Source organism: Triticum urartu, chromosome 3A (assembly GCF_056163025.1).
Source record: "Triticum urartu cultivar PI428250 chromosome 3A, HENAU_Tu73, whole genome shotgun sequence".
Lineage (NCBI taxonomy): Eukaryota > Viridiplantae > Streptophyta > Magnoliopsida > Poales > Poaceae > Triticum > Triticum urartu.
In genome coordinates, this window is record NC_141875.1 from 502,467,198 (window position 1) to 502,491,324 (window position 24,127).

At 45.9% G+C, this 24,127-nt stretch overlaps 1 protein-coding gene across 1 annotated transcript; it reads right to left on the reverse strand.

Moving 5' to 3' along the window:
• Nucleotides 1-19,198: 19,198 nt before the first annotated feature.
• On the reverse strand, nucleotides 19,199-20,266 carry LOC125548575 (uncharacterized). The gene has a single exon (XM_048712145.2). It carries the CDS (start codon nucleotides 20,187-20,189, stop codon nucleotides 19,425-19,427), a length of 765 nt encoding a protein of 254 aa, XP_048568102.1. The 5' UTR covers nucleotides 20,190-20,266; the 3' UTR covers nucleotides 19,199-19,424.
• Between the last annotated feature and the right edge of the window lie 3,861 nt (nucleotides 20,267-24,127).

Below are 24,127 nucleotides of genomic sequence, written 5' to 3' on the forward strand. Positions count from 1 at the left end.
GACCAAGTCATGTGCGTCTGCCCGGGCGTCGGCCAATAAAAACCTGTACGGAAGGCCTTGCTTACAAGGCCCGGGCTGCGGTGTGGTGGCCGCCGAGTCTGGCGTGAATTTCTGCCAAAAGTTTCCGCCCTTCCACTTCGGAGATGCACCTTTGAAGGACTCCGGTAGTGCTTTTTGTATACAGCTCTCCCTCGTGGGCCCTGTAGGCTTTGGATCGCCGCACTATGCAGTGTGCCTCATTTTGGTCCTCGGGAAGTTCATGCCTAGTTAGGTTGGCCAGGAATGGTTTAGTCCATGGGGCGATGATGGCCATTGTTACGTGGGTTGAAGGTGTTATTTCGGTGGCAGAGCCTCCGATTATGTCAGAGTGTTCGGTATCGGGCCTTTTGGCCGGACCCGGACTATTGTTACCGGTGTCCCCTTCCCATACCACGGATGGCTTAAACAACCTCTCCAAAAAGATGTTGGCGGGACCGCATCGCGTTTTGCGCCGATGCGGGCGAGGATATCCGCCGCTTGATTGTTTTCCTGGGCCACATGGTGAAATTCGAGCCCCTCGAACCGAGCTGACATCTTTAGGACGGCGTTTCGATAGGCCGCCATCTTTGGATCCTTGGCATCGAAGTCTCCATTTATTTGGGATATTGCGAGGTTCAAATCCCCACGCACCTCCAGGCGTTGAATGCCCATGGAAACTGCCATCTGAAGACCATGTAGCAGGGCTCCGTATTCGGCTGCGTTGTTGGAGTCTGTATACAGTATCTGCAGTACGTATTGAACTGTATCTCCGGTTGGGGACGTCGGGATGACGCCAGCCCCCAGACCAGCCAGCATTTTGGAGCCGTCGAAGTGCATGATCCAATTGGAGTATGCGTCGTACTCTTTAGGGAGTTCGGCTTCCGTCCATTCGGCCACAAAGTCGGCCAATACTTGCGATTTAATGGCTCACCGTGGTTTGTATGTTATGTCGAACAGGAGGAGCTCAATGGCCCATTTGGCAATCCGGCTCGTGGCGTCGTGGTTGTTTATAATATCATTAAGTGGCACTTCCGAGGCTACTGTAATCGAACACTCTTGAAACTAGTGTCACAGCTTCCAGGATGCCATGAATACCGCATAGGCTATCTTTTGATAATGTGGGTACCGTAATTTGCATGGAGTGAGGACAGTGGATACATAATATACCGGCTTTTGAAGAGGGAATTTATGTCCGTCCGCTTCTCGTTCGACGACGAGCACTGCGCTTACAACCTGATGAGTTGCCGCAATGTATAACAGTATTGGTTCGCCAATGTTTGGCGCGGCTAGGATTGGGTTGGTTGCCAGTATGGCTTTTATTTCTTCCAATCCGGTTGTGGCAGCGTCCGTCCACTCGAAGTGTTCGGTGCGCCGAAGAAGGCGATAAAGGGGTAATGCCTTTTCTCCTAAGCGGGAGATAAAGCGGCTTAAAGCCGCCACACATCCAGTTAATTTCTGGATTTGTTTGAGGTCTGTTGGGGTAGCCAACTATGACAAAGCTCGGATTTTGGCCGGATTAGCTTCAATTCCTCTACTGGAGACAATGAAACCCAGGAGCTTTCCGGCTGGTACGCCGAAAACGCATTTTTCTGGATTGAGCTTGATGTCGTATGTTCGGAGGTTGTCGAATGTGAGCCTCAAGTCGTCTATTAGAGAGTCGACATGTTTGGTTTTGACGACCACATCATCTACCTATGCCTCTACTGTTTTGCTGATCTGTTTCTCCAGACATGTCTAAATCATGCGCTGATATATTGCGCCGGCGTTTTTGAGCCCAGAAGGCATTGTGTTGAAACAGAAGGGGCCGTATGGTGTGATAAATGCCGTTGCGGCTTGCTCGGACTCCACCATCTTGATTTGGTGGTAGCCGGAGTATGCGTCAAGGAAACACAATGACTCGTGTCCTGCGGTAGCATCGATAATTTGATCAATGCGGGGGAGGGGGAAGGGATCCTTTGGGCAAGCCTTGTTGAGGTGCTTGAAATTGACACATCGGCACCAGGATTTGTCCTTCTTTAGTACCATCACCAGGTTTGCTAGCCAGTCCGGGTGTTTTATTTCTCTAATGAATCTGGCCTCCAATAACTTGGCTAGTTCCTCTCCCATAGCCTGTCTCTTAGGTTCAGAAAAACGCCGAAGAGCCTGCTTGACCGGCTTTAATCCCTTTACGATATTGAGGCTGTGCTCAGCCAGCCTGTCTGGGATTCCTGGTATGTCTGAGGGGTGCCAGGCGAATATGTCCCAATTCTCGCGCAGGAACTCTCGTAGTGCGGCGTCCACGGCGGGGTTTAACTGTGCCCCGATGGAGGCTGTTTTTGTAGGGTTCGTTGGGTGGACTTGGAATTTGACTATTTCATCCGCTGGTTTAAAAGAGGTGGACTTGGATCTCTTGTCAAGTATCACGTTGTCCCTGTCCACTGTGGAGTGTAGCGCAGTTAATTCCTTGGCCGAAAGGGCTTCGGATAATGCCTCGTGGGCCAATGCGGCTGTTTTGTTTTCGGCGCGGAGTACTATGTCCGGATCACTAGCGAGAGTGATGATTCCATTGGGCCAGGGCATTTTGAGATTCATGTACCCATAATGGGGTATGGCTTGGAAGATCGTGAATGCCTCCCGTCCTAAAAGGGCATGGTATCCACTACTGAACGAGACCACTTGGAATGTAATTTCTTCGGACCTATAGTTCTCTGGCGTGCCGAATACCACATCTAGTGTGATTTTCCTAGCACAGCGTGCTTCCCGACTGGGGATGATTCCTCTGGAGGTTGTGCTACTTTGCTCAATGCGGTTCCAGTCTATTTCCAATTTTTGAAGATTTTCCTCATATATGAGGTTTAATCCACTGCTGCCGTCCATGAGTACTTTGGTGAGTCGAAAGCCGTCCACAATTGGACTGAGGACCAGTGCAGCTGGTGCTCGGGATGTTCGGAATTTAGGTTCATCACTGGCATTGAAGGTAATAGCCGTGTCACTCCATGGATTCATTGCTGCCACATGGCAGATTTCGGCGAGGCTGTGGAGTGTTCGCTTGCGCCTATTATTTGATGCGAAGGTTTCAAAGACTGTTAATACCGTATTGTTATCCACGGGATAGTGCTCTGTGGCATTTGGGATGAGAAGATCCTCACCACTTTTGGCCACCTGTCGGAGTATCCAACATGCTCTAAGGCTATGTGTTGGTATGGTATCCGCTGTACTATGAATTTTGCAGGGTCCGTTAAGCCATCCCTTCAATACGGTTCTATGCCCTGTAGAGGGTTTTTGTTTCTTTGTAACTAACTCGGGTGTCTTATGATAGTGCGCCCTTTTACTTCGGACTGGGTGTATATTCCGAGCCGGATAATCCCAAAATTTTGTTTCGGTTTTCCAGGCGCTTTCCATCGCACAGTACTTTTGTACTATGGACACTAAGTCGGTGAAGTGTGATATGTCACGGCGACTTACGCTTTAAGGATTCCCTTCCATGCAATTATTGCAGAAAAATGAGACTGCGTCTTCCTTGCGACAGTCCTTAACCTTGTTCATCACAAGGAGGAATCTGGCCCAATAATGATGTACTGTTTCATGGGGCTCTTGCCTGATGTGGGAAAGATCTTTTATGTTTGGGTGGGTGGATGGATTTAAGTCCGAACCCCTACCCGATCTGAGACCCAGGGGCCGAGGAGTTTCCAATCTTGGAAGCTCGGATTCCGGAGTGTTGCCCGATAAGTCTGGCCCGCTGCCTGACTCTAAGTTTAGGGCTTGGGTGATGTCCTCCCGTAAACGGGTATCCGGCTCGGAGAGCTCAGGAATCCAGATATAGTTAGTCCTCAAGATAGAGGAAGAATCGCCGCTTTATTCCTCCACCACCGCAATATGATGGGTGACCGGTGGAGAATTAATCTCCCTTTGATCGGGTTTAACCCCAATCCGATCATAGTCTGTAGTGACTCCCAAGGCGGTGATACGATCCAAGAGCTCGTTTAGGGAAGAGACTTCCATTGGACCCATCTGCTCGGCGAATTCCGAGCCGACGTGGAGGTTGTTTTTATGACCCGAGAGCTCATCGTCGGTGCAGCGGCCGAATGGGCGGTCATGATGAAACTGCCAAGCCAGAGAGTTTGGCCGACAGCCAGGGCTCCCCCGGCGGTAATGTTGTTTTTAACAACGAGACGAGGCATCCTTCCTTATGGCGACGGCATAGTGGAACTCTCAATGAAAGCACCAATGTCGGTGTCAAAACCGGCGGATCTCCGGTAGGGGGTCATGAACTGTGCGTCTAAGGCGGATGGTAACAAGAGGCAGGGGACATGATGTTTTACCCAGGTTCGGGCCCTCTTGATGGAGGTAAAACCCTACATCCTGCTTGATTATTCTTGATAATATGAGTAGTACAAGAGTATATCTACCACGAGATCGGAGAGGCTAAACCCTAGAAGCTAGCCTATGGTATGATTGTATGCTGTCCTACGGACTAAAACCCTCCGGTTTATATAGACACCGGAGGGGGCTAGGGTTACACAAGGTCGGTTACAAAGGAGGAGATATACATACCCGTATTGCCTAGCTTGCCTTCCACGCCAAGTAGAGTCACATTCAGACACCGGACGAAGTCTTCAATCTTGTATCTTCATAGTTCAACAATCCGGCCAAAGGATATAATCCGGCTGTCTGGATACCCCCTAATCCAGAACTCCCTCACACATTTTGGACAATAAAATGTTCATTGCCCACACATGATGAACCAGAGAGCATAAAGAATGCAACTCCCTATTGTCTCTCTATATATGGCGCATATGCTTTTCAAAAGTAAAGTAGAAATATTAGCTGACCAATTAAATATTCTCTATTTTAGTAACCAACCGCGTCCTAAACTCTTTTTGGATTTCTTTCGTAGGCGTAGGAGTGTTCTTATAAGGAAATATGTTATCTTATAATTTTTATCTCATGTTTCCATGTAGTTTTATGACTGGTATAACCTGAATCATAATCTTATACCAGTACAAGTTTAATGTTTGTCTCCTAAGCCGTCAGTTGTGAGTTGTGACCCACGCATACCTTGGCTGGCACTAATCTATGGACCATCGTGTTGGTTTGGAGTTGTTGTTTTTCTTAGAATAAATTTGAGATATACCGTCGATTATCCAAGAATTAAGCGAGTACGATACCAAAATTTGTTAACGAGATTTATCGATATGGCTATATCCCGAGGCCTGACTATGGGCACTCTTTCCCATGACACCGCTACAATACCGCATCCGGTCGTCCTGAACACCGGCACATGCCGCCGACTTTTCTTGCGTTCCGATGCTATTATGTTAGCATAGGTTATATCGTGTGTTTACCCCTACTATATATAAAAGGTTTAGGATACAAGTGTCTTATTAGGACACGACTCCATATTCTATCTAAACACAATATAACTCAGAATCCAACTGTAACCTACCTTGTACACTATATTCGACACAACTTCAATAAACTTCACATTGGCGAATATTCTCCATCACCTTGAATTCGTCAATGCGTCAAATTTCCATGTACATTGAACTTGAGCTTATCCTATGAGAACCACTGCTACTCCAAAGACTCCACCTGCAACTTGTAGTCCCTTCTTTTCTTGACCACAGTCAACGCTCGAGCAAAATTAAGTTCCTCTTTATTCTAGTCTGTGCTCCCAACTTTCAGAGTATCCACCATCACACACTGATCACTGACCTGCGTGAAATTGAACAACTTACATATTGGGTGTCGCACATAAGAGTTACCTGAAATCAACATCACCGCTCATTTCTTGATTGCCTATCTAAAACTTGAAGAAATTTCACCATTGTTTTTAGTCATCCCGAGTCAAATTCGCAGTTGTATCATCACATGTATGACCACCAAAGCCCTGGCCCGTCTCCATGTTCCGTGCGTACCGCACGCCTCGTCGCTATTACCGTGTCGAGCCTCTGCTATCCCGGTCGAGTCTCAAGGGTCGCGAACCCACACCACTCAACCCTCACTGCAGAGTACCACTGATCATCACCGACCGATGACGACTTTCACGCTTCCATCAGACCACCGGGCTCCAGTCCGAACTACGCGTGCCTCGCTTTTTTCCTGCTGAAATAGGCTTCGACTCTCTGACGTCTTACGGCGTAGCCCCTCAATCAGCACCGAGTGAAGTCTTCCGTCAGATTCCAGCTCCACCTTCAACATGACTCCATGGTAGATGATCAGTCCACCCCTGCGCCTCATCGACTTCAAGCTCCGTGTATACACCACCTTGAATCAATCCCGCGCCATAGTCTTGTCGAAGCCGTACAAGCCTCGGGCATGTGCACCACGTGTTTCCACGCCCAGAAGTCGGTCACCATCAACACCACGCTCCTATGTCGCCGCCGCCGATCCCACCACCGTCTTCTGTACCAACCGACTTGCATCGATCACGTCAGACTGTCTAGTCCGACCCAGCCGAACTTGTCCGACTACATTCATGCTGCACCCTGCGTCATGTCCGCCCGCATATTTCTGTGCCTTGCTTTGGCGCCCTGTGTATGCATGATCCATCTGCGAACCTCACGGTAAAACCACGTGCACACTTAGCGACAAATTCAAAGGAAAAATTGTCTCTTCCGGGTAGCTTCCGTGGATGCACCAAACTTGTGTCCGGCAACTCCCAATGTTTTTTCTCTTTTCACCATGTTGCTAACCTCAAGCCACGTACTACATACCAGGTGCAGATTTACTTTTTACTAAACAAATCTCACCAATCGCATGCAGCTTGCACCTCCGTACACCAGTGCCTCATCCACGCCTCCGCCCTCCGCTGCTCGACCCTGCATGTGCCTGTAGCGTGCCTGGCCCCCAAGATGCGCCAGCCCAGCTTTTGGGCCTCGAGGTCCCGCCTGGGCCTTTGCTCGGCCAGGCGCCTGTTGCACGCACGCGCTGCTCGCGACACACGCGTCCTGCCACGTGCCTGGCTGCCGCCGCCTGGATCAGCGGGATCTGATGCTGCTCCTGATTGCTTCCATCTCGCCGACATGCTTCCGAGTTTCCATCGATCCGATGCCTCCTGTCAACTTCGATTTTTCCGAGCTTTGTTGGCCCGATATCAAACCAATCTCTTCCGCGATTTCTTTCGGCTTCTGCTCATCAACAATCTATGGCCTCTGGACAATCTGATACTACTTGTTAAAATAAATCCGAGGCATATTGTCGATCACCTGATACTACTTGTTAGAATAAATCCGCTTAACATACACAGATCAAACCAATCTCTTTCACGATTTCTTTCGGCTTTTGCTCATCAACAATCCATAGCCTCTAAACAACCTGATACTACTTGTTAAAATAAATCCAAGGCATATTGTCGATCACCTGATATTACTTGTTAGAATAAATCTGCTTGACATACACAGATCAAACCAATCTCTTCCGCGATTTCTTTTGGCTTCTGCTCATCAACAATCCATGGCCTCTGGACAACCTGATACTACTTGTTAGAATAAATCCGATGCATATTGTTGATCATCTGAGGATCAAGCAATCACACGAGCACGACACCGAGATTTGTTAACGAGGTTCATCGATATGGCTACATCTCCAGGGCCTAACTATGGGTGCTCCTCCCATGACACCGCTACAATACTGTATCCGGTCGCCTTGGACACCGGCGCATGCCGCCGGCTTTCCCTGCGTTTCGGTGCTATTATGTTGGCATAGGTTACATCGTGTGTGTACCCCCGCTATATATGAGAGGTCTAGGATACAAGTGTTTTATTAGGACACGACTCCATATCTTATTTAAACACAATACAACTCAGAGTTCAACTGTGACCTACCTTGTACACTATATTCGACACAACTCCAACAACTTTAGTCTACCTTTACGAGTTAAAAGTTTCTTGCTCTATGATTTCTGATAAAATGTCTGTACTTGAGACACAGTACATGCATCCACTGAATACCGAATTGATATCTTCTCTGGTAAGTAATGCTGAGTCACTCTACAGCCACTTCTTTTACTCCGCTTGTTATCCCATTGAATTCTACTACTAATGCTGTCGGCTGCAGTCACTGGAAGGAGCAGTGCTGGAACCAGTATACATGGAGACTAGGTCAGGAGGAGAGGCCATCATCACCCCGGAGAAATGGTGAGCAGTATGAGGATGTCCGCGATTCGGCGTACACACGTACTCATGTATTCATTTGTTGGCACGTCCGGAATACGCTTCTTCGATATCATGTTCGACTACGACCAGCGATTCAGCAGGGCCGGCTCTGTTCGTGCAGTGTGCCTGCAGCCGCAGGCACGCGCACATGCATGGAAACTGTGAGTGCCGGGGATCATAATGGAGCTGCAGCGGCGGGACGGATCATGGGTGTACACTGTATCACGTAGGGCATGTTTGGTTACTGCATTGTTTTCGAGCCATTTGCATCTGTGGCTAACTGGCTAAAGATTATGCTTGGCACATAATTTATTTATCTATAAAAATGGGCTGCCTGCATAAGGGAAGCAATTTGGGAGCTCCTATATTTTTCTAGAGGTACAGCTAAACTTTATTGATCATAAACCACTTGAAGTGGTATACAAAAAGGATCGTGGGGATGGACCAGCCAAAGGTGTCGCCCTGATCAAGAGTGTTTGAAAACTTAGCTAACCTATCTGCATCAGTATTTGATGCACGACCTTCAATAGTAAACTCGCAATTAACTAAACTAGCTCCTTTCGCACGAGATAAGCCCCGACTAGCCCGGCCCATTTGTAGCGAGCCTAGTGGCTCAGGGCACTGTGTTTTTTAACATTTAAAAAGTGTAATTTTATTTGAAAATTTTGCGGCAATTATTGGAATGCAAACATTTTCCAATTTTTTTATTTTTTGAAAACGCGGATATTTTAAGAAATATGAACTTTTCAAGTTTGTGAACATTTTTTGAATTACAGAATAATTTTTTAAAATGATAAAAAATGAATTTCTGAAAACTCTTGAAATTATGAACATTTTTTGGAAGCAAAAAAATTGAAGTTCCAAACTTTTTTGTGAATGTTAACATATTTTGAAGTTCCGAACATTTACTATTTTTTTTTTAATTTTTGATATTTTAAATTCTGACATGATACAGGAAGAAAATTAGATATTTCAAATATTTTTTGAAAAACAGAAAGAAATTTGAAATTCCAAATATATTTTTAAATGAAGAAAATAGAAAAATAATAATTAACCAAAAATGAAGACCGGAGAATCAGTAAAAAGAAAAGGAAAAATAAACCCGGTTCAAGAACCTTCTAGACATTCGCAAAACTAAACCTTTCAGATGGTTCCCAAAGCCGGGTTCTATAACACATTCTCTATTTGTTAACAGGGCCAGCCCATCTCATTCGTTGGGTCCTAGTGCCCATGCGCAGGGCCTACCTATGCGAAACAACGGCAATTTGTAGCAGAGTGTGGCAAATAGGGATTACGAGCAACTTCCTTCCGGTATTTGGTTGCCTGCATTGTGTTGGGCTGATGCACTAAATGTCATATGGTTGCATACATTTGCCTTGATTTGACCCCATTAAGCACATGAACAGAGGTTATACTATAGTAGATAGGCATAGACTTATTCGTCTACGCAAAGTCAAAATGAAAAACGTACAACACAAAAATTTCATAGAACAACAAGATGAAGTTAGTGGTCAAAGAAAATTTTCAAAGTCCGAACGTGTGCGATAGATTTGCCGAATTTGTCTAAACTAACATGCACCACACATGAACACCTTAATACTACTCATCTATGACTTTCAAAACAGAAAACTTACAACACGAAAGTGATGCGAAACAACGAGATGAAGCTAGTGGTCAAAGGAAATCTCAAATGATCAGGTGTGTGCGATAAATTTGACAAAATTTGTTAGACAAAAACTCCAAACATAAATAGGAAATCAAACATTTATCATCAATGCAACTACGAACCGGTCGTCTGAATGGAATCACAATGTTGATGTGCATCTTTTTCGTGTACATCTTATCTTAGATCAAAGCACTGTTGTGTACATTATAAAGGTCCAGATGAAAGAGATTAGGGAGTCAGAAAAATAGACCACATGCAAAGGTAGGTAACATTTGTACAATCCAGTAGAGATTAAATCAAGTGACTACAGCCAAACACATGCAAATCCACGTACACGTATGCACACATGTGCACCAGCTCGCACCCAACTCTCATCGCCAGACCCACACACGTGCGCTTGGTTGCATCACTTAGGCCTAGCTCGACCGTTCCTTCAGAGCCAGGCCCATTGGTGCTTTATATTCCATGCGAGCCAAGATTTTCATACATAACATGCAGCCAAAATTATTATTTTAGCACCGCGCATGCCTGATTGGGCCTCATGCAGCCTACCAAACACCTTAGTACTAAATGGGTAGAGACGAAGAGTCTCACTTCGATGACTTGGGTTGGCCTCATGCAGCCTACCAAACACCTTAGTATTGAATGTCTGAATGGGTAGAGATGAAGAGTCTCACTTCGATGACCTGGGCTTCTCTGCGAAGGAAACACTTCACTGGTGTAGTTTACTGCTTTTTAGTATTGTTGCAATGCTTTATCCGTCATGATGCTCTAGCAATGGCTATGGTATTCCATGGCGCTTCACGATTTTGCGATTTCACAACTTGGTTATCTTATCCTTGGTATATCTATACTGAGAGCTCTTAGAGAAATTCTAGCAGGGACTTGACCTTCATTTTGCCAGCCTCCATAACACATATAAAGGATGCTCTATATGGATATGAAGGATGCCGCGACTTTGTATAAAGTTAGATTCGCTATAGAATTGTACTTAATAAATTTTATTCATGTGGGACTTGTTTACCAATGGCTAGAAGACATATTCCTCTCCAACAATGAAAGTTTTTTGAACTCATATTTCTACTTGGATTTGAACTAGGATTTCAACATAGATATCCAAAATGAATTTCAAGAAGGATTACAACTAGGATTTGAACAACCATACAACTACGATTCTTATTTGGAGATGTTGTGAATAGAGGAGAGGAATATAGGAAAATTGTTACCTGCCAATTGGGGAACTACCGATGAAATATCCGGGGATTTCACTCAATAAGGTGATAATAAGAAATAAAGATTGGAAGCATGTTGAAAATAAGATTAAAATAAATGTGCTTTCTGGCAAGTTAAGATGCTAAGCGTTGATGGCAAACTTTCTTTAGTACAGTCAAGTTTGAGCAGCCTACCTATGTTCATGATGTCCATTTACCCCATCCTTGTTGGAGTGAGAAAGAGTAATGACTTCTTTAGAGATAGGATTGCTTGGTAGGGATATAAAGATAAAAAGAAATATCATCTTGTTGAAGGGTTGAGTAGTCAACCCAAGAAGCAAGGGGGGTTAGGGATAGCCAATTTGGATATTTTTAGCAAAGCCTTATTAGCTAAATGGATTTGCAAATTAGAAACAGGGGAATGCCAATGGTAATCCATGTTGTTGAATATATATTAAAAGGTAGCCATCTTTCTGGGATAAAGCATAAACAAGGAGATTCTCAATTTTGATATGGTATTTTGTTTGTAAGGTTCTTGTTTTACAAATATGTTAAGAAGAATGCAGGAAATGGAGCCAATGGTCATCTTTGGGAGAACTGGTGGATTGATGATAAACCTTTGCATATTTACTATCCTAGACTATAATCTCTCTGCTTCACTAGGAACATTACTATGGCTGAGGTTTCTGAAAAAGGCTGGAATCATTTTACTTTTAGGAGGACCCAATGGGAAGGCACCCTGATGTAGTGGAATGAGATTAAGAGTGCTTGTTTTGATATTAGTCTAGATGAGAACAAAGATAGCATTACTTGGCCATTCACTAATGATGGCAAATTTACTATGAAATCCTTTTATAATCAATTGATCATGAATGAGTTATATTATCCTTCTAGGTTATCATGGAAAGTTAAAACTCCACCAAAAATCAAACTTCTCTATGTCTCACTTTGAGAAACAATATTCTTACAAAACACAGCCCGCTAAAAAGAGGTTGGGCTGGTAATAATAGATGCATTTTCTATGGTAAGGAAGTATCAATTGATCATTTGTTGATTGATTGTTAAGTAGAGCTAAGTTCATGTCGACCATGTTAAGATGTACTTTCAATCTGAACATCCTCCCAATAATATGAAAACTCTTTTTACTTCTTGGATTGCTCAATATGGTAAACAAAAAGAAATTGATGCTTTCAGTTGGCATATCTGCCGTCATATGGTCTATTTGGAATTGCATTAACGAAATATGCTTTGAATGCAAGAGGGTGTTGGATCCTTTTGTGATTCTTCATAGATCTTGTGTTGTGATTAAATCTTGTTCAATCTTGTAGACAAACTAGGAAAGGCAAAGAGAACTGATATGGGGGTAAAATTACTCGGACAGAAGTAGCAAGTGAAACTTTCAATGTGAGTAGAGGTTGGCACCCTAGAGTTCTTCATTTCATAGGTGGCTGAAGGAAAAAGGGAAGGCTATCTAGGGCAGTAGCGGAACCAGGAAATGCCCAGGCCCTGGGTAGCCTTTGTGTGACTGTAGCACTATGACCACAGTACTGCTATAGTTATCAAAGGAATTGGCCATCACGCCCCAAGCAGCGCCCCAGGCTGCTTGGGGCCTGGCGCCGCCACTGGTCTAGGGGACCCTGTCTCGGTGCCATATGATATTCTGTTGTGAAGATTCTCATTTGTTTGCTCCCTGTTTGAGTTGTTTTATATTTGGTCTAGTCTCACGTTTCCCTTTTTCTAATATGCAGTAGTTTGAAAATGCTACTCCCTTATATGTTGTTGTAATAGAGTCAATTTTAAGTCTTGTTACCTTGTTGTTCAATATATTGTTGGATGGAACTTTGGTTGAACTGTGATCGGAGAGGGGTTGCATCCTTACTTTCTAGGTCACTTCCTTTTGTGGTATTCTTATGCAGTCAGTCTAGCACTTTGTAGTTCGCTTTATGTTTTCTTTGGTTGTAGTGATGGTTTCTATTAGGGAAACGTTTGTGGTCGACCTGCCGACTGAAGCGTTTGTGCCGGACATGCGCTGTCCGTCGGATCGCCCTCGATCCCCCGCACATGCATGTTCACTAGTGGCCCCTAGTGACGTCTTCCATCATCTTATCCAAAGCCCCACGTTCCTTCCCTTCCTTCCCTACTTTCCCGCCACACATTCTGTCGCCCGCACCTCTCTCTCTCTCTCTCTAAGCATCCCCTACCTCTACACACCAAGCTATAGAATCCACTTTGGGCGATGCTGCAAGCCAACGATGAAGACACTGGGATGCGGGATGACAGAGAGGTTGTTTGCAACCGTCGGACGAAGAAGCTGTGACCTCCTGGTGGAGATGACGCGACCACATCACTCGCGTGCTCCCCACGACGGGGATGCTACCACCGGTGTTTGGTTTTTCTACAACCCAGCAATACAAAGCTGCAACGGGGGCGACGGGAGCTTTATAATGTTGCATCCGGTGATGGCGGGTGCTGGAACCGGTGGTCGAGAATGTTGCATCCGTTTTTTACTATGATCGGTGGACTAGTGGTCGGGGGTGCTACCAGCGGTGACTAGTTTTGCTACAATCGAGCAATACAAAGCTGAAACAGGTGGCCATGGGAGCTGCAAAATGCTGCATCCGGTGGTGGCGGGGGTTGGAATTGGTGGTAGGGAATGCTATATCCAGTTTTTCTATGATCGATGGAATGGTGGTCGCGGATGCTACCACCAATGATTGTTTTTTGCTACAACCGAGCAATACAAAGCTGCAACAGGCAACCATGGGAGCTGCAACTAACGGATGGGAGCTGCATGCTAGTGGCGATGGCCTACATTGACCTGCAACCTGCCGGTGACAAGAGGTTGAGAGCTGCATCTAGCGACACCTACTACAGCGAGCTGGAAACCGTTTGTGAAGGGATCTACAACCTGACATTGGCGGAGCAGCATCCAGCAGCGTTGCCGCAAAACTGGCGTCTAGCGGTGCTAGGAGCTCGAGAGCAAGGTGTGCAAGGATGGAGGACGGGTCTGTTGTATGTGCGGGTCGTCGCGTCGGCGGGGCAGGGGGACTTGAGGAGGTGAGGCTACACGACAACAAGGGAAGGACACGCTGGAGGTGTTGTGTGCTGCCGCGCTAGGGGAGGGTGTGACGCCCCCGATTCAACCGTACACTAATCATACACGCAAACGTGTACGATCAAGATCAGGGACCCACGGGAAGATATCACAACACAACTCTACAAATAAAAATAAGTCATACAAGCATCATATTACAAGCCAGGGCCTCGAGGGCTCGAATACAAGAGCTCGATCATAGACGAGTCAGCGGAAGCAACAATATCTGAGTACAGACATAAGTTAAACAAGTTTGCCTTAAGAAGGCTAGCACAAACTGGGATACAGATCAAAAGAGGCGCAGGCCTCCTGCCTGGGATCCTCCTAACTACTCCTGGTCGTCGTCAGCGGGCAGCACGTAGTAGTAGGCACCTCCGGTGTAGTAGGAGTCGTCGTCAACGGTGGCGTCTGGATCCTGGGCTCCAACATCTGGTTGCGACAACCAGGTAGAAGTGATAGGGGGAAAAGAGGGAGAAAGCAACCGTGAGCACTCATCCAAAGTACTCGCAAGCAAGGAGCTACACTACATATGCATGGGTAAATGTGTAAAGGGTCATATCGGTGGACTGAACTGCAGAAAGCCAGAATAAGAGGGGGATAGCTAATCCTGTCGAAGACTACGCTTCTGGCCACCTCCATCTTGCAGCATGTAGAAGAGAGTAGACTGAAGTCCTCCAAGTAGCATCGCATAGCATAACCCTAACCGATGATCCTCCCCTCGTCGCCCTGTGAGAGAGCGATCACCGATTGGCACTTGGAAGGGTGTGTTTTATTAAGTATCCGGTTCTAGTTGTCATAAGGTCAAGGTACAACTCCAAGTCGTCCTGTTACCGAAGATCACGGCTATTCGAATAGATTAACTTCCCTGCAGGGGTGCACCACATAACCCAACAAGCTCGATCCCATTTGGCCGGACGCACTTTTTTGGGTCATGCCCGGCCTCGGAAGATCAACACGTCGCAGCCCCACCTAGACCAACAGAGAGGTCAGCACGCCGGTCTAAACCTAAGCGCCCAGGGGTCTGGGCCCATCGCCCTTAGCACACCTGCACGTTGCGTGGGCGGCCGGAAGCAGACCTAGCCTAGTAGGCGTTCCAGTCCAATCCAGCGCGCGCCGCTCCATTGCTGACGTCACGAAGGCTTCGGCTGATACCACGACGTCGAGTGCCCATAACTGTCCCCGCGTAGATGGTTAGTGCGTATAGGCCAGTAGCCAGACTCAGATCAAATACCAAGATCTCGTTAAACGTGTTAAGTATCCGCGAACACCGACCAGGGCCAGGCCCACCTCTCTCCTAGGTGGTCTCAACCTGCCCTGTCGCTCCGCCACAAAGTAACAGTCGGGGGCCGTCGGGAACCCAGGCCCACCTCTACCGGGATGGAGCCACCTGCCCCTTCAGCCCCCAACTCCGAACAGTACCACGGGTAATGTAACTGTGTAAAGTATATAGTATATGCCCGTGATCACCTCCCGAAGTGATCACGGCCCAGTAGTATAGCATGGCAGACAGACAAGAGTGTAGGGCCACTGATGGAACACTAGCATCCTATACTAAGCAGTAGGATAGCAGGTAATGGTAACAACAGTAGTAGCAAGGACAGGCTATGCATCAGGATAGGAATAACGGAAAGCAGTAACATGCTACACTACTCTAATGCAAGCAGTATAGAGAAGAGTAGGCTATATCTGGTGATCAAAGGGGGGTGGCTTGCCTGGTTGCTCTGGCAAGAGAGAGGGGTCGTCAACACCGTAGTCGTACTGGGTAGCAGCGGCGTCGGTCTCGGTGTCTAGCGAGAGAAGAGGGGGAAGAAACAATAAATATAATGCAAACAAATGCATGGCGATGCATGACATGGCAAGTAGCGGTGGTAGGAGTGCCCTAACGTGGTATGAGGTGATACCGGTGAAGGGGGAAACATCCGGGAAAGTATTCCCGGTGTTTCGCGTTTTCGGACAGATGAACCGGAGGGGGAAAGTTGCGTGTTTGCTATGTTAGGGATGCGTGGCGGACGAACGGGTTGCGTATCCGGATTCGTCTCGTCGTTCTGAGCAACTTCCATATACAAAGTTTTTTTATCCGAGTTACAGTTTATTTTATATTAATTTTAGAAGTTTTATACCTTTTCTATAATTCTGGAATTAATATTAATTCAAAAATTAAATAGCTAAATGCTAAGTGCACACAAAAAGTGTACACAGCATAATGTGAGGCTGACAGTGGGGTCGTGGGCTGAGTCAGTATGTAAAATGTTGACCAGTTGACTGGTCATCTGGGTCAACAGGGGCCCACCTGTCAATGACTGGGGCAATCCCAGTCAGCATTTGTCTGGTCAATGGGACCAGTGGGACCCCGTTGTAGGTCATAGTTCTATTCATCGGAGTTTTGCTAACGTTTTAATTAATCTAATTAAGTAGTGGGGCCTACTGTCATTCTCACATTAGGCTAATTAGAAGTTAATTAGCTAAGTAAGTTAATTAACTATTTGATTAATTAGTTAATTAATTTATTATTTTTATCTATTATTTTCTTTTCTTTACGTTCTTTTCCGGGGGGGGCCTGTGGTCAGAGGCACATGCCAGGGGCGAGGCGCGTGCTCGCACATGAGCACCGGAGGAGCTGCGGGCGCAGCCGCGGCAGCGAGCGCCGGCGAGGGGAGGTGGTGGTGCGGCAGGGCGTGCCGGAACGTGGCCACGGCGATCGGGCGAGGAGGTCGGGCGGGGGCCGTAGTGAGGCGGGCACGCGAGCGAGCGCCGGTGGGGCACAACAGCAGCAGTAGCTGGCCGTGCGTGGCGGTGGCTGTTCGTGCGGTGCAGGTGTACGGCGAGCGACGCGGTGAACGCGGGGAAAGAGGAGGGAAACGGGGGCGGCTCACAGCGTTGCTGAGAAGGGGGGTCGGCGTGGCTTGTGGACGTCGTTGTGGAGGAGGACGGAAACGCGAGATCCCGCGATGATGGAGGAGCTCCGGCAAAGGGCGCTCGGCGACGTGGCTCCGAGCGATGGCGATCTGGGGCGGTGGCCGATCCTAGCGAAGACGGTGAGGGGGCTCCGGCGGCGCGGTCCTCGTGCGGCGCCAGAGGTGGTCGGGGCACGATGCGTCGGGGCGCACCCGGCCGGCGGTGCCTGCGGCGGGGCGACGTAGTTGGGGGCCGGCGAGTGCCTGGCAACGGCGAAGCTCCGGGGAAGGCAGAGGGCACGGGGCGCTGAGGTGGTTGCCCCGATCCAGAAGGGGATCGGGGAGTGGGGAGTGAGCGAGGGGAATGGGGAATCGGGGAGGGAGAAGTGGGAGGGGTTAAGGTTTCGGTCGGGTGGACCGGGGTTAAGTGGTGGGGGTGTGGGCCGGCCTGGTTGGCCCGATGGCTAGCTGGGCCGAGGCCCAGCGAGGGAGGGGGGGTTTCCCTTTCTTTTGTCTTTATTTTACTTTTGTTTAATTTTCCTTTTTTGTTTTCTGTTTTACTTTAGTTTCACTTTTATTTTAGTTTTGTAAACTATAAAAGCAGTCCCTAATTTAGTGTTAGTAAATAGGCTACTGCGACATAAGTTTGGGCAACTAAATAAAATATTTTAATATTTTATTTTGTAAAAGGCATTTAACTAATTGTTTTTGTTACTGTTTAAAATATTTTTAGAGTATTAAAACCTTTTCTAAAAGTGTGGTTTCCCCACCATACTTTCCTATGCATTATTTGGCTCACCTCGAACATTTTACTTTTAATATTTGAAATTTTTTATTGTTTGCTTGCTTTTGAATTTGAATTTGAATCGATTTCAAACTAACTCGAGATTAGCAACAGTAATTGAGGTGACGTGGCATCATTAGCAGATGGTTACTGTAGCTTAATTATTCGGGTGTCACAGAAGGAGAGCTAAAAAAGGAGGTGGAAGATGCAATCTAACGACTCACGCGGACGAAATTGGATGGCTGCGCGGCGGCCGGCCGAAATTTTAGCCGATGGACCGGCGCCTATAACTGCAGTTTCTATTAATAGAAATTGAGGGAAACCACTTTTTACATTTAGAAAAGGCGACATTCCTAGCCAGTTTGAAGGGACTCATTCGATACACCAAGCTATCAAGCAACTAATTTCACCCTTTTGCGAGAAAACTTTCAATCTATTCATCTCCAATCATGGATGTAACGAACGCCAGAAATAATAAAAATTGCATCCAGATCCGTAGACCACCTAGCGATGACTACAAACACTAGAGCGAGTTAAAGACGCGTCGCCCTCATCGCCCCTCCCTCGTTGGAGTCGGGCAAATCTTGTTGTAGTAGACAGTCACAATGTCATCATGCTAAAGCCCCATGGGACCAACGCAGCAGAACAACAACCGCCGCTGATGAAGAGAACCGTAGATCGGAAGGATCCAATTTGAAGACACAGGAACGTAGCCGAATTACGAACAGATCCGTGCAAATCCACCAAGAACATATTTGCCGGAGACACACCTCCACAGGTCCACCGACGACGCCAGACACACCACCGAGACGAGGGCTAGATGGAAAAAACCTTATTTCATCTTCAGGAAGCCGTCCCCGTCTTGTTTTCCTGAGGAGGACAAAACCCTAACAAAACTCAAAAGAATATCTAAAAATAGAGCCCACCCGCTGATAAAGCTTGAGATCCACTGCGCCGCCATGGCCCTAGGGTCACCAAAGACGAGGCGGACTGGCGCTGGCGCCAGTGGGATGTTGAGGAACTCTTGGCTTTTTCTTAAGGAAGGCGGCTCCGTGCTAATCAAACACATCACAAAGCCCAACGTCTAACAACTCCCCATGTTTTATTTGAAATCTTGTCACATTTGTTTGAGTCTTGAAATAGTGCATCACCATGCCTTCCGCATGGTTTATCTCTACCTCGATACGCGACCTCAATGCTTTTTGTAAATTCTTGTGATCCGAGAGTCACGATAAAAAAAGGTTACTGTTCATGAGAGATGGCGCAGATGAAGCGAGAAAATACTAGAAAGAGCATGCATCAGCAAAAGGACTACAAAAACAAGGTTGTTAACCTACCAGTCTGTCTAGAAATCGATTTTGTAGCTTTGCTCTTGTTCTGTTAAGTGGACAATAACTGGCCTAAGCAACTGATTTCTATCCTTTCATGAAGTGGAACACCCTTATATAATTATATGAAAATCCCCTAAAAGGTAACTAATAATAATAATAATTACATAACGATACATAGGTCCAAGAAAAGGAGGATCCATCTCAAAACAGTGTGAAGAAAAAGAAAGGGAGGATATATAGAGAACAAAAAGAAACAGAAGGGGCGTCCTGCCCCTGATAAGCAATGATCGGTTACTTCACGTTTGCAACGCAGTCCGTAGTTTTACTCTGCACTGAGCTAAAGGCGCTGACCTCCAAGGTAATGGAGCAGTTCACCTTGATGTCGAGGTCCCTCTTGTAGATCCCCAGCACGCTCACTCTCCCGCTGATCTCCGTGTAGCTGGTGAGGTCGTAGTCCTGGCTCTGGCCGAAGATGAGGTCGGTGACGTTGACGTTGGGGGAGATCCGGTCGGCGAGCGCGTCGAGCGTGACGTTCATCCGCACGGTCCGGTCGGCGCCGACCTCGCCGTCGGGGGCGTACGCCACGCCGACCGTCTCCCCCTTGTAGTAGAAGTTCGTCTCGCTCCGGTCGTAGCTAAACGAGGCCACGTTCGGGTTCTTGATGGAGATGTCGGCGTTGAGCGTGGCGTTGACGGACACCGGGTGCCGCTCGTCCGCGCCGAGGAAGTCGCCGTCGACGTCCTCCAGGGTGACGCGGTTCATGGTGAAGACGGGGTCCTTGACCTTGAACACGGTGAGGGCGAGCACGAGGGCGACGATCCCGGCGATGACCACGGAGGCCATGCAGCAGCCGCCGCAGCAGAGCACGGACCGGCGGCCGCGGAGGCACCCCGTGGAGCGCGGGCGCTTGGCGGTGGTCGCGGCGGCATGCTGGACCTCGATGTCCACATCGGTCGCCGGGTGGACGGACGGGGACGGGCAGGCGAGCGGCCTCGTCGGCTCATTCTTCTCGCCCGCTGTGGCGACGCTGTACGGCCCGAACCCGACGGTCGCCATGGCGTACGTGGAATGGAACTGTGGACCAAAGACCCGAGCAAGCAGGTATGGGAGGGTCGTCTGGTCCGTCGCCAGATGGCGTGGTCTCGTCTTGTTATACTACGGTGGATTTTGCACAAGTCGTGTTGGGCGGGCCGGGCGCGGCATGTACGCGTTGCTGTTCGTTCTGTGAGACTGACGGAACAGAGCAAACGCGCCCCGCCCGGTGGACTTGGCAGGCTTGTGGATTGCCGGTTAATAAATGAAGCATGCAGGCTTCCGTTGGTACAAGTTGACTCCACCAACGACGTGATGAAAAGCGGGTCATGAAGTGCATGGATGAATCCGGATACATATGAATCCATTTTGAAAAACACATTTCTAAATTCTAAAAAAATCTGAAAAAAATTACGCGGGTACGTCTGCATGTTTTATGTGCGTGCATAAAGTTTCACGGAAAAATAACTTTTATTGTGGCCTGTGCAAAAAAGACAAAAAATTATGTCGTGGAACATTATTTAAAAGCACTGGAATTTGTCTTTTTTGCGAAGGCAAAACAAAGACATTTTTTCATAAAACTTTGTGCCGCGTACACACATTTTCAAACATGTATGCGTGACATTTTCTTTTGAATTTTTTGACATTTTAAAACATGCTTAAAATACACTTTTTGGAAAATAGGTGCATATGCCCATGGGTTCAGATGGCGCCCTCTCGCCATTACTCTCGTTGCGTAAATACTGGATTGTCAACTGCAGAGTAGTGGAATATGGAGTGCAAGTACCTTTTTTAAACAAGGCATAAGACTTGTCATTTTTATTGATTAAGAAGAAGTGAGAGTACCTTCCTCAACTTGAGCTTGAATGGTCTTAGCATGAACAGTAAATTAAAAATCATATTCTAAAAATTCTAGTGTGTGGAAAACTTTAAGAAAAGTTTAGATTGCTTGCAAAGTTTCATCATGAAATCACATTGGTGGAAATCGTGGCAAAAAGAAATCATAGCTCCAAAACACGTTTGAAAGTACCATTTCTAGAACGTTGATTTTGTCTTTTCTGTCACGACTTTCACGAATGTGATTTCATGATGAAATTTTATAAGCGCTCAAAACATTACTTCAAGTATTCCAAAAATAAAATCAGATTTTTTTGACTTTTTTTGAATTTATTGTTCATCCTGAAACATATGAGCTCACGAGTAGATACATCACGTCCAACATGGAGCTGAATTTATAGAAAGACAAGAGTATAACTCAACCTGTCAGAGCGTAGAAGGCTAGCTACTACTAATAATAGTACTATGGTAAGGTATTCTATATATCTAAATAGTTTATCCACACTATTCATATTATTTAACATGCATACATGTCAAACAAAGGTCCACTACAACATGCATAAGAATTATTTTTCATTATTGATTGGACTACATTAATTCTATTTATTTTAACATGCACACATGTCACCTCACCAAAGACCCACCCAACATGCATGGAAAGAGTTTTGTTATATTATACAACCTATATTCAATAAATATTTTCAAGTATACAATAATCCAATACAATATATAATTTTAGTTTTTTGATATAGTATTAATCCAAATGTTTTGTATAATCAAATCTTATTAAAAATATATTGCAACATATTCCCGCCGCAACGCGCAGGGTATCATCTAGTTCGTGCATAAGATTAGAACCCGTGTTTAGGATTCTTTTCAAATTAGTCTCTGGATACTTAGATCAAACTTGATTTGCAACAGGGCTGCCTGGGTTGAATCAACAAGGCACGTCGCACATTCGCACACAGAGCCCCCCCCCCCCCCCCCCCCCCAAACACACACACACCAAAACAGGCCGACCCTTTTAGCACTGTAGCGGTACTTTGGTTCTTCTCACGTTTATTTTCTACCTTTTTTCTATTTTGTATCTGCCCGTTTGTAGCCCGGGTTTTTTCTTTTTGTTTCTTTTTATTTAGTTTTTCATTTTAATTTTCATGATGTTTTTCTCTTTTCCAGATTCATGAACTTTCCAAAAATTTGTGAACATTTTACTAAATCCATGATTTTTTTTCTTAAATTCATGTAGTTTTTTCAATTTCAATTTTTGTAATTCATGAACTTTTACAATTCGTGTTTTTCAAATTCAGTTCTTTTACAAATTCATCCTATTTTGCAAATTCGCGAAATTATTTTTAAATTTGGAAAAAACAATTAGACTCATGAACTTTTTTCAAACTCGTGAACTTTTTTTGAAGTCGCGAACTTTTTCCAAATGCATGAATATTTCTTAAAATATGCGAAATTTTTCTTTTCGAAAATTCATGTTTTTTTCAAATCCATGAACTTTTTTCAAACTCATGATTTTTTTTAAAATGAACCCTTTCATACTCGTGAACTTTTTTGCAAATCTATAAATTTTTAGAAATCCACTACTTTTAAAAAATTGTTTTTTCTTTTACATATTTAGAAACTCATTTTTTTAGAAATTCATGAATTCGGTTGAAATCTATGAACATTTTTAAATTCGCGAACACATTTCAAATGTAAGATAATTTTTGCCATTCAGGAACTTGTTTCAAATTTGTAAATATTTTTCAAATTCATGAACTTCCTTTTCAATCTGTGAACTTTTTTTTAAATCCTTTATTTTCTCTCAAATTTAAGAACAGTGTTTTAAATCTGTGAACTTTTCTTTCAAATTTGTGAACTTTTTTTCTTCAGATTAATGAACCTTTTTTAATTTTCACGATTTTTTTCCAAGTTAGTGGGAAAAAAATCTAAAATTCAAGATTTTTTCTAAATTTATGAACTTTTGAATTCGTGTTATTTTTAAATGAGTGAACTTTTTTTGAACTGCTACAGTACCTTGTAATGCTACAATGACTGGAATCAATACAATACATTCCATCCGCTATAGTGCTTTGACTGCGCTACAGCCTTGTGTAAATGGGTTGGCCCATGCGGGATGCGCCAAGAGGAAAACTAGCGCCATAGGCACCGATTATGAGCTCTCCGCGTCGCGCGGTCCGCACAATAAGGCATATAATGAGAGACAGTCCAAAATCAGCCTATATGTCGAGATAGTCCAGTTTCTTGTAAATCCAGGCCATATGTGGGAGGATTGGAGATGGCCAAAGTGTGTGCCACGTTCGTCGGACAGTACAACCCCACCGCTATATATGTCCTGCTCCACCCATTCCCTCTCTCTTACTCCATCCCCCCTCTCTCCCACCCCATCCATAGTCGGACACGGCCCAACACAACAAACCCTTACCTAGCCACGCAGCCAAACCTAGCTAGCCGCCGACCCCACACGATGGGATGCACCAAGGTGGATGATGAGGCCATGGTCGAGCTGTGTGCGGGGTCATGGGTGATGTATCTCCTCGCCGGCTTCCGGTACGAGTAGTCATAGTGATGCCGTCTTCTACTCAATATGCGAGCAGGACACCTCCCCTTCACGTTGCCCCCGTCGCTTGTCGTTCGGACTGCCATCCTCATCCATGTTCCACCAACATCCTCGAATAGTGCAGGATCGCCTGTGAGTCGCTCGAGTAGGAGTGCTTAGAGGAGGAGATCGATGAGGCGTTGTGAGCTTTGCTGCTCAGTGTGGCTCCTCATCCCACGTGTCATCCCCGCCATCATAGTAACGTGGCAGTCCCTGCCTCAGCGTCGGTGCCAACATCCCTGCGTCCTCACCCCCTTGTTGTTCAAGTCCGCATGAGCTGGCTATCACGATTGTGGTCCATTTGATGTAAACTTAGCAGTGGTTTTGAACATGTGATGAATTATTTCTTTGTGTTCATATCATATTGATGCCTTATGTTTTTGTTTATAGATGCATATTTCTCTTCGACTATTTGTCTTCACTTGGCTAGTTTAGATGGGTAATCAGTTGAGGAATCAAGGCATATATGGAAAGTGCCCGAGGATATGATCAGTTTCATATAGAAGGGGTCACCACA